Source organism: Chenopodium album, chromosome 14 (genome assembly GCF_948465745.1).
Source record: "Chenopodium album chromosome 14, dcCheAlbu1.1, whole genome shotgun sequence".
NCBI classification, from domain to species: domain Eukaryota; kingdom Viridiplantae; phylum Streptophyta; class Magnoliopsida; order Caryophyllales; family Amaranthaceae; genus Chenopodium; species Chenopodium album.
This window is the reverse complement of record NC_137847.1, coordinates 48,809,960-48,820,714: the sequence shown is the minus strand read 5'-3', so window position 1 is coordinate 48,820,714 and position 10,755 is coordinate 48,809,960. Positions and strand designations below refer to the sequence as shown.

At 33.4% G+C, this 10,755-nt stretch overlaps 2 protein-coding genes across 2 annotated transcripts; both read right to left on the bottom strand.

Moving 5' to 3' along the window:
* Window positions 1-369: 369 nt before the first annotated feature.
* On the bottom strand, window positions 370-4,285 carry LOC145579419 (pentatricopeptide repeat-containing protein At4g21705, mitochondrial-like). Its single transcript, XM_081636665.1, has 2 exons — window positions 3,847-4,285; window positions 370-1,948 (listed from the first exon to the last, which is right to left on the bottom strand). Exons 1-2 carry the CDS (start codon window positions 4,147-4,149, stop codon window positions 710-712), a joined length of 1,542 nt encoding a protein of 513 aa, XP_081492791.1. The 5' UTR covers window positions 4,150-4,285; the 3' UTR covers window positions 370-709.
* A 2,255-nt stretch (window positions 4,286-6,540) lies between these two features.
* On the bottom strand, window positions 6,541-9,949 carry LOC145579418 (zinc transporter 7-like). Its single transcript, XM_081636664.1, has 3 exons — window positions 9,287-9,949; window positions 7,072-7,221; window positions 6,541-6,846 (listed from the first exon to the last, which is right to left on the bottom strand). The coding sequence occupies exons 1-3, from the start codon at window positions 9,947-9,949 to the stop codon at window positions 6,541-6,543; spliced, it is 1,119 nt and encodes a 372-aa protein (XP_081492790.1).
* Window positions 9,950-10,755: the final 806 nt, after the last annotated feature.

Here is a 10,755-nt window from a genome sequence, read left to right as displayed (position 1 = left end):
TTCCATTAGATTAATCCTCATCCATTTATTCATAACATAACCTCCATTACTCAATTACTTGTCTGATAAATATATGTCAACTGTAGTGTGTTCACACTTCACACCATATAGCTATGCCACACGCCCACACATAAGAATTTGTTAACTCAATATGTGTTTAGCAGCACAATGTAAATAACAGCTAGTTCATTTTTTTTTTCTTTCCTGTACTTATAGCAAAATTTGAAAATAAAATTGAGAGTGTTTAAATCACCTTCAAGAATAAAGTCAATCCTTGTGTCAACAATAATAAAGTTTAGTTTATATGGTCAAACATTGGATTTTGTTGATTACAAATGAATAAACTGCTAACAAACTTGATTTTTATTGATCGATATATTGGCACATCCTGAAAATATAAAATGTAAATGGATAATAATCTCGAGTCTTACAAGTGATCTAGTTTTCCTTCGTACAGAGTATAGACCTACATAGATCAGAATATTGGAAAAGTTGTGATCACTTGTGTAATTTCTTGCCCAAAAAGTGCTTGTGGCAACAGGGCAAGTTACAGCATCTACATGCTTCTAATGCCATAAATATACCTCATCCTTGATGTAGTAGCTGCATAACCCAAACAAATATACGAGCTTCTGGTGGACAGTGTGAATGTGTGATCATACGGAACTACAGATTACCTGCCAAAAATAGCAGTAGTTGTAGAAGGTAATCAAGTGTTCTTTGGTATCGTACTAAGGATACTTTTTGTCTCTTCATTTTCTTTTATTTGATCAGCCTTCATCTCCTCCAAAATCCCATCCACATCCTTGCCATGTCGTAGATGGGCTTTGATTAGAGCATGATACATCTGTCTATTCACCGGAACTGCATTTCTCAACAATTTGACAAAGGATGCAACATCTTCAACACTGCCTTCATCACCAATCCAATTAAGAAGATAATAAATGACTTGTCTATTAGGCTTCCAACCCTTATTCTCTACATAAAATGACAAACCTGCTTTCATGCAGCTGACTGCTTTATGCATCTCACCCTTCTCCTGGTACCTTGCTGCTAATAATCCCCAAGTGTTGGGACTTGAACCCTTTTCTTTCTCTGACACAAGCATAGCCTCTGCTTTCTCAAGCATCCCTTTGTCCAAATATGCTACAGTAACAATATTACGAACCCGAAAATCATAACAATTATCAGATGATTCCCACTCCTTCAGCACTTCCTCAGCTGCTTCTACTGCATTAATCCTCACAAGAGATTCCAACACGTTAATATAATCCCTGTTGATACATCTCTTACAAGCACTCTTCTCCAGTGCCCACAACCTCAAAATATCATCCTTTTTTTCTAGTTTGGCATAGAGAGTAATCAGATGGTTATAGGCAGTGCCGTCTTTCTTATCCACTCTTACCTCTGCCTTTTTCAGGGCATCAATTGCCTTGTCTGTGAGCCCTGCTTTAATGTAAAAATTAGCAGCAACCGCATAGGTGTTCCAGTCTACTGCCATGTGAGGTTGAGTCTCTGCTTCTTTCAAAATATTTGCCACCGCCACAATATCAGATTTTGCTCCATATGAATTGATGCACAGTCTGTAACTGTAATTATCAGGTAAAACCTTGTTTTCCTTCATTTCAACTAGCACCTCTGGAACCTTCTCATATTGCCCTATATTTGTGTATAGGCACATAATGTCATTAAAAGTAAGAGCTGTTGATGCAAAACCCATCTCTTTCATCTTCCGTAAATGTGACAAGGACTTGTCAAGTTGTCGCTGTCGCACATAGCAGTTAAGAAGAGCGCCATATGTCTTATCAGTTTGGTCTTGTTCAGATAAGCTATTGAAATAGCTTTCTGCAGACAAAAAACCGCGGACTCTGCCAATAAGATCTAACTGCACTGCATGTTCAACTGGTGTAAATTTACAGACTCCTTTCTCGTTCATCCATTCTGAAACCTGCAACAATGGGTCAATCATAAGCTTAGATCCCTTCTAAAAAACATAAACCCAGTTGACTTCAACATTCATCCTTCCATCATTTTCCGTCTGTCTCATTATCCCTTGAGGGATGTCAAATATTTGCTCTATCAAGGTATGGAAAATTTTCCGGCTTAGCGCCCCTTTAATTGTCCTTTGGAGCCCACCCCAACCCACCAACTTTATCCTCTCTACTTTTTACTTTCATTAAAAGCATGCCAAACCTCAAGTCTTCATTGGGCAACAAAAAGGGATTGAGGGAGTAGTTTGCTATCCACTCAGCTCTTAGGCATTTTATGATATACTTTGAAGCATTCTGCCTAACTCCTACAAGCAAAAACCTATTGATTTGGGCAACAGATCATGCAGCTCAATCATCAAACAAGACAACAAGATAGCACTGACTAGCAGGACTACTAGTAAATAAAAGTGCATACCGATCCTTATTAGAGCAAAGAAATGTAAGAAACAAGTTTCCAAATTGAATAAAATTCTCAGCATTTATTCCTCTCATTACTCACAGCACCACATTTATAAGCAACTTTGTCAACATAGGCTAATTTAAAAGCACATACACTAAGCTCTCAGCAACTGATAGTCCAATGAACAAGTGAACAGCAAGAAAATCCAGTGTCTCACCAATTGCAACACTTGAAGGGGTGTTTGTTCACAAGAAATTATGAGTTTAGAATAGGGAATAAAAACAAGGTAGTATGATTTTGGAACATGATTTTTAATACCATGTGTTTGTTTCAATTCAGGAATGAATCTCTCTTATTTGATGACTGAAATTTAGGTATGCGACAAACCTCACCCCCCTTAGTTTTCCTGCCTCCATTTATTGGGGGTTTGAAGCATGGGTTTAAAGATGGCAATTCTCTCAAACAAACACAAAGCATGGAACATATCCATTATGGAGGTCCAAATGCAAGCAACTATATTATTCTATCCAAAGAAAAAGAAGCTTTGAAAATTAAACTAAGGAAGAAATAAGCACATCACTGAGTATAGACAACAATCAAAACAGTGTACATGACCCCTACTCCAGGCTGGATAGATTATTTCATCATATTGAATGGCATACATTCGTTTATTCTACAAAGACTCGGGCACAAAGATAACTCTAGAAATTGAATATCTCAAACTAATAACCTATAGACTTTTTTTTTCCCCAAATTACACTAGTACTTCGTGTTAAACTCCACAAATTTCCAAGGCCTACTAGAGCTGAACAAGGTCAATTGATCTAGATAGTTTGCTTCCCACCAATCAAAAGTCAAAACATAAAACTTTAGACCTTGTTTCAAATCAAAGCATCCAGCCAACTACTTATTAACTTATATAGTTAAAATCAAGAATTCAAAAGCATACTAGCTGAGGACGGGGACAAAATTGTGAGCCTGCAAATGTAGTAGCGGGTTCTCCCTTTCTAAGTTCCTATCAGGGAAAATTGTATCTCATCATTTAACATAGCCACTACCTCCAATTCGATTTCAAATCGACAAACCCCGGTATTACAATCATGCTCATGGACGCGACAAAGTTTTATGCTTGTTATCATCTACTGTAACCTTCCTCCTTTTATCCTTTACCCATTATTGCAAATTCATAATTAAGTCTCTTTTACTCTATATATCCTCATAAATACCCATTTTTACAGACACCCACAAATCCAGAATCAAATTACATATGCATCCCACAAATTATCATGTAAATATGTAATCTCAAATACAAAAAGAACAAATTCTTCCACATTCTAATTAACAATATCATCTCAAAAAAAATAACATTTCAAAATCTAATCATCAAACATACCCAACATCTAAAAGCTTCCAAATTCAACAACATTATAAGAAAATTCAGCATTTGTAATCTACCTCGAGAGCTTGAGTAAATCGCTTGCGCTTGCGAAAATCATGGATGATTCGCAACAACTCAGCAACGCTAATCTTCTTGCCTTTATCAACCCAACCATCAAGCTCTGGTTGCACATTGATTCCAGGACTTCCTAAGGGGCTTAACTTTGAATACAATGTCTCCCTAGTTTTCGTATTAGTGTGGTAGTTTCTATCACCATTGATAACATTTGAGCTCAAAATTAGGGCTTTATCTGATGAAATTTGAGCTTGATTTAACCTAAGAGTCAATCGATTTAGGATCACAAATAGCTTGGAGCTCATTTTTGCTGAAATGGGGGTTTAATTTGGGGAAAATTAGGAAATGGATGAAGAAATTGAAGGTAAGTTTTGTAGGGTTTTTGAGGAGGGTTTAAGGAAAAAGGGGGTTTTTGGTTTGAGATTGATTAATGTTGTGAGAAGAAAGTATGGGCTCTAAATGAGTGTATTCTTGTGTTTAGTTTTAGGAACCGAATGTTGGCCCAAAGAAGTGGATACATAATTGGTCTTGATTGATTGATTCAATTCTCAGTCTAGTTTTTATGAAAAGTGGGGTATGTTATTTGGATTCGATTATTCATATTCAATAAATCAACATGTTAAAGCATCTGACTCAGCCATATTGGGAAAAAATTTCATGATTTTGAACTAAAAATGAAGTGTTCGGGTGTCATATTAATGTTCGAGTATCAAGGGTCCGACACGGATACGTAAGGTGCAATGAAAAGTTCGAGTAACATAGAAAGTGCTTATCGACGCGTACAACACAAACTGGCATCCTAAAACCATCTCTTTCTCTCATGTTGCTAACTTTTGGCAATCACAACTCACAATTTCTAAAATTTGGACATTGCTTATGAGATTTCTTTTTGTTGCAATATTTTAGGTTTTGATTTTATTCAGTGATTGCAGTCAAAATTTGGTGGCTAGTTTGCTACTCTTTGAAGCTCTTGTTACTTAGTAATCCCTTTGTCAACAATTTTTTTGTCCCATTGTAGATAAATGTTTTGACCCTAAATTCTCATTAATCAATTACTAATATTATATGTGGGGTCCTATTAGATTCGTCTCATTGTATATTTTATTAATATTAAATTTTTATAAAAAGCGTATCAAAATGAAGTTATATACTTCGTACGTTTTAAGATGCGTCTTAAAGATCGTGAAAAGTCAAATGGGGCAAAAAAAAAGGACAGAAAGAGTAATTAGTAGCTTATTCCAAAATTAAAAATTTGGAACTTTGGAAGTCTAGTCTTTGTGTTATTGTTATTGTGTAATGCGAGGGCTTATTAGTTGCATGCTTTTAAGAAACAACTCATCCATAATATTTTTAAAACTAGAATTCCTCTTTTTCCGATCCAGTTCCTCCACCACCGTGAACCTCTCATAATGACAACATGTTAACGCCATGTGTTATCCTTCCTTTTCAATATGATTTGGTGTCACGTGTGTCATCACCCTTCTCTCAACACATTGAATATAGTACTCTGTAGTATTGTTTAGTCTTAATACTCTATAATAATGTTTATTTACTTCAAATTTTTTTCATAGGTATAACCTCTCTATTAAAATTTGATATATTTTATATATATTAATGAAAGATGATATAAAATTCTTCATATGTATAATCTCTCTATTTAAATTTGATATATCTTATACTCACATATTAATAAAGAGATGATATAGATTATTATATTTTCATTCACTTATTTATGTTGGTCAACACTAAACCTTATTAATTAATTTAGATCAAACTTATAAATTTATGTATGATGAGTTAGGACATTGCTCAAGTCAATAACTAGTTTTAAACATAAAACTCAAAAAACGCATCAATTCACAAAAAATCTAAAATTGAAAAAAAAACTTAATAGACATTAAATTAAGAGATAAGTGAAACAACATTTAAACACACAAATTTTACGTGGTTAATACTAATGACAAGTTACATCCACGAACAAGAGAGAAGAGATCAAGAGAGTTTTACTAATCTTGACTCTTGAGGATAATACAAATTACTCCGTACATAATAGTGGATAGGTACCAATAACCTAATGTTAGTTGTTCGAAAAGAGTTTACAAATTCAAGCTAAGGCATAATCTAACACTATGTAATTATATATTTGTATACCATGATTAAATAACCAGTAAAAAAACCTTTGTCAAAGAAACCAAATTTCAACAATGCAAGATAATATTTTAGATATGCAGTCTTATGATTTGCAACGCTAACCAAACACAATTTGATAACATTGCTTAGAGATTGACATTTTCTACCATTAAATTGATATTCAACTCAAATAAAAAATCTACATGAAGTACGCATGAGATAGTGACAATGAAGCATCTCAACGTACTTATTTGACGTAAAACTGAGAATCAACTTGTCAATTTTCTATTCAATCACAAAGTACACAATTTAACTTTAATCTTATTTAATTATGGAACATTGGAATGCAAGCTTTCAATAAAAAAAACATGTACCTAACCTTTGATAAGGTTACAAATTTCACAGAATCTCATCCCTTTTGCCAATATGAGAATATTTTCGTGCAATTGGGTTAAGAAAAAAAACTTTATCTACCCGATAGATATACAACAAGTTACCTACGAACATAATTTCTTTTTTACTTTACGTTGTGGGTAGATATAACATTCTCTGTATACGTTAGTTCCTTACGCCCATTTAGCCATGAGAGACATAATTCCCATGCCACTGAAGGCAGCAAAATAGCAAACTAATTGAAGCTTGATATTTCCTTGAAGTTTAGGTCCCATAAAATCACATGCTAATAAGTCCACCAAAGCCATATAAATTAGTAGTCCGGATGAAGTTGCATTTAATATTCCTACCACAATTAGGGCAGCTGGGCTATTCTCATTATAGAAACTTAGCATACCAATCCCAAGAGCTATTCCAAATGGTGTTGTTACTGAAAAGAATGCTACCATTGTTGCTTTCATCTTGATCCCATACTCCGCCTGAAATATTCATTATATATATGTACGCATTGTCAAAATTAACTTTATAATATAATAATTGGCTGATTTTGGATCAAAAAGTAGAGGGGTTATTGGGTCAAGTCTGACTTAAACTTTCAATCTTTAGTTAAATATTGTCCCCTATTGTTTGCACAATTTGATCTAAAAAGCTTTCAGAAATAGTGGATCCATATATAACTATCGGGTTCAAATTGACTAGAGTACCTGTAAGATGCAACCACCGAGACCCATGCCCTCAAAGAGCTGATGGAAGCACATAGCCGCGACAAGTGGTCTAATAGTACATGGATTGTTAGAAACACCCATTGAAAGTCCTATCACCACCGAGTGCACTACTATTCCCATCTCTAGTACCTGCATATATACAATAAATTCGGTCATTTATATGCACTATTACTAGTCAGTTTATTATGTACCACTAATATAATACGAAATACATTAACTAAAGACGTTGATCAAAAACTTGTGTGTACCCTTAAAAAGAGGTTAAGGGAACAACTTGTGTATATATATATATATCTTTCTCTTACTTTGAAAGTCTCTTATCCCTTGTCTTCAGTTTCCAGGAATTAATCAAAAGACTGACAATTGATTAAGTTCACTACATCACAGTTTAATTTATTAATTATTTATGTATTAATCATTCACTCATTCTAACTCAAAGGTTAATTAGCCTATAATTACGCGTAGATTATGCTCTTTTGTAGCTGGACTATTCTGTCTAATAATTTCATTTAATCTCCCAAATTGATGGATCTAGAATGTCCTCTAACTCCTAAGGCATATATATATGCATGTGCATTCCTTGTCATTCTTTTTAGAAATTGTTGATCATACAAAATGAATAGGATTATCAAAGCAAAAATGATAGTTAACTTGTCTTATTTAGCCCCATCAACACTTGGGAAGTTAGAATATATATGTATATTTCATATCGCACGGGTGAAAATGATTAGACACATTTATGAAACGGGGCTATAGTGTTAATTAGAGTGTGTTTTATTTACCTGATTTTCACTTATATGAATTAATCTGAACTTATTTAAACTCAACTAAACTTATCTGAAAAACTTATTAGATTTTAAATTATTGAAACTTATTTTAATTGTAATTTGAACCTGAGTATCCTTAATCAAAACTTATTTTTCCTGGATTGAATTTATCTAGAACTTATAAGACTTGAAATAAAGGAAAATAAGGTGAGTAAAACATACCCTTAGACTATTAGTAGGGTAAAAAATGTTAACATAATCATAAACGGAGGAAATATTAGCAAGGAAAGATCGACCGTACCATAAACTACATTACGAAGTAGTTGACTAATACATACACTTTCATATTTATATATACTATGAAAATGATGACCACACACAAAAAGGAATCATTTAGATAAAATAATGTGTAAGTCTAAGTCTAATTAAACTTGATTTAATTTGCACCAGATTATGACAAGCTAGATAGACAAATGATTAACATAATGTAATGGTTAATTAACTCGACATTTTAATTAATTTCCTTCATCTTGTCTTCTTCATACCTACTCTAGAATTTTTCAAATTGGGAGGGCTGTATGCGTTTTTTTTTTTTCACCAGCCTATATGTCTTTATCCTCAAGTTCTAGGGGTTTCTTTTTCTTTTTTTTTTTTTCACCAGCCTATATGTCTTTTCTTTTTTTTTTTTTTTTTTCTTTGTTTAATATATTATGCTAATTATATATTGTACTGAGTAGTAGGTTGTATTTAAATATTTACTGTAATTTGACTTTTACAAAATTTAGAGCTTAGTCTCTTGCATTATATTATGTGTGAGTCTTGGAGATCATGAGTTGGAACTTGTAGGATAAAAAATTATATAAAAACTCAAGCACTATTATATTTTGCTTTTGAATTACACTAATTATATTGAAGTGTAGTTTTACAATAAGAAGATATTTTATCATCAATTATATTGATTAAAATGGGTTGATTGGAAGAGGTGTAGAAATTAAATTATTATTCAATTCGTATATACTTTACTCCTATTAATTATTGCCATTTGATCGGCTATACTTTATCTATTTTAGACATATATATTGTACTATGTTGACTTTTACATATTTACATGCATGTTCTCCTTTAACCATCAATTTCTAACTTTCAAAGTAGTGTGTTCGCTGGATAGCATAAAGTTAAAGTTAACATGGTGTAATATATATATATATATATATATATATATATATATATATATATATATATATATATATATATATATAAATAAAGAGTACCTTTTTTTTTTATGGTTTTGATCCACCATATGCTTTTCAAAGTAATGAAAAAAAAAATGGTCAAAAGAATATTAATTATAAGAAACTTTCTTTCTTAATAAATCATGATCATGAATAAATCAAATTTCATTAACTACTATACATACTAATTCATACCTGAGCCACAATACGATATCTCAATAGTTGAGTCTCTTTTTCTTGTGCAACAACTACTTGTTCTTTGTTGCTATTATGACTTTGATCCACCATTTCCATATCCCCTTCTCTAGGACTCTGCATGTTGTGCACAACACCAACACCGCCACCGGTATCGTGGTTACCACCACAATGGGCGTGCATCCTCTTCAATCCCTTCTTCTTAAAGTACGCGGTTGCAACCGTGTCCATCATCATGGTCAAAACCGTCGTAACCATAGCTATAAAAGTAGACCAAGGGTAGATCCTCCAAGGGTTTTCAGGCAAACAGGGCGAAGTTAAATTATTCCATGAATCTGGGAGCACGTGCATAAAACCCGTGGACAAAATTACCCCCGCGGCTAGGATTTTAACTATAACAGCCGCGTTACGATCGGGGTGTAACGCGGGAAAAGCCGTAGAAAATAAGGGTAACCCTATTCCTATCATGCTAGCTACTAATATGGTAAATATTCCTATGACTTTTAACTTCAAGGATTTCTCCTTGTCATAACATCCTCCACTAGCGGCCGCCTCACACTCGGACGCGTCCTGCCCTCGGACCGACGGGGCATGGATGAGGATCATGAGAAGAGCGATCGAGATTGAGAGTGTTTGGAGTACTCTCATTCTCTTGCTAATCATTGCTCTAGCCATCTTTTGATGCTTTTAATTTTATTCTTATTGTAATACTATATATTGTACTAGTATTGTACTTGTGTGTGTGTTAACTCTATAAGTGTTTATTTGGTGATGGTATTTTCATGTTGGAAGCTTTGTGTATTTATAATAGACTAGTTAGCTAGGATTCATGTGAGGTGTGTAGATTACTTCTATTAGCTAGCAAGTTAGTTGACTAATTAATCTAGATCATATAATTAAGAATTTTGTTATTATTATTTGTCTCTACTATATATGATTAATTATTATTGCTAAGTACAACAATTAAGAATTTATGGAGTAATTAACATTTAGATATTTAATGAGCTTGTGTGGTTGACATGTGATGGGGTAGGCCAATGGGGAATTTAAGGTGCCAAGTAGACGGTCATATTATCCAACTCATCCATTTCAAGGGCAAAAGGGTATTGTATACGTACTCCTTTTGCTTCAAATTAATCACAACGCTGGATATCGCACATAAATTGAAGAGATGCTCCACATAATGTAACACTATGAATTAAATTTTTTTATATAATGTCGAGCAGAGTCATTGAAGTGATTTGTGTGAAAATGAATAGTGAAATGTTATAATATACTCCCTCCGTTTTTAAATACTCGCTTCACTTTTCATTTGCGGCCGTTTTTAAATACTTGTTCTATTTCCTTATTTGGAAAGTTTTTACAATATTTAATATTCTCCTCACTTAGTGGACCCAACATATATTATCTCTCCTCTAATTCTCTCCACTACTTTTGCTTTTTACATTTTTTTATTCTTCCACCAACCC

What these genes read in the sequence shown, in the direction of transcription:
- LOC145579419 (XM_081636665.1), bottom strand. Translation starts at nt 4,149, where the DNA reads ATGAGCTCCAAGCTATTTGTGATCCTAAATCGATTGACTCTTAGGTTA. An exon ending in GATTTACTCAAGCTCTCGAG is followed by an intron (nt 1,949 to 3,846) that starts GTAGATTACAAA and finishes CCATTGTTGCAG; the next exon opens with GTTTCAGAATGGATGAACGA.
- LOC145579418 (XM_081636664.1), bottom strand. Translation starts at nt 9,949, where the DNA reads ATGATTAGCAAGAGAATGAGAGTACTCCAAACACTCTCAATCTCGATC. An exon ending in GATATCGTATTGTGGCTCAG is followed by an intron (nt 7,222 to 9,286) that starts GTATGAATTAGT and finishes GTATATATGCAG; the next exon opens with GTACTAGAGATGGGAATAGT. An exon ending in TCGGTGGTTGCATCTTACAG is followed by an intron (nt 6,847 to 7,071) that starts GTACTCTAGTCA and finishes TGAATATTTCAG; the next exon opens with GCGGAGTATGGGATCAAGAT.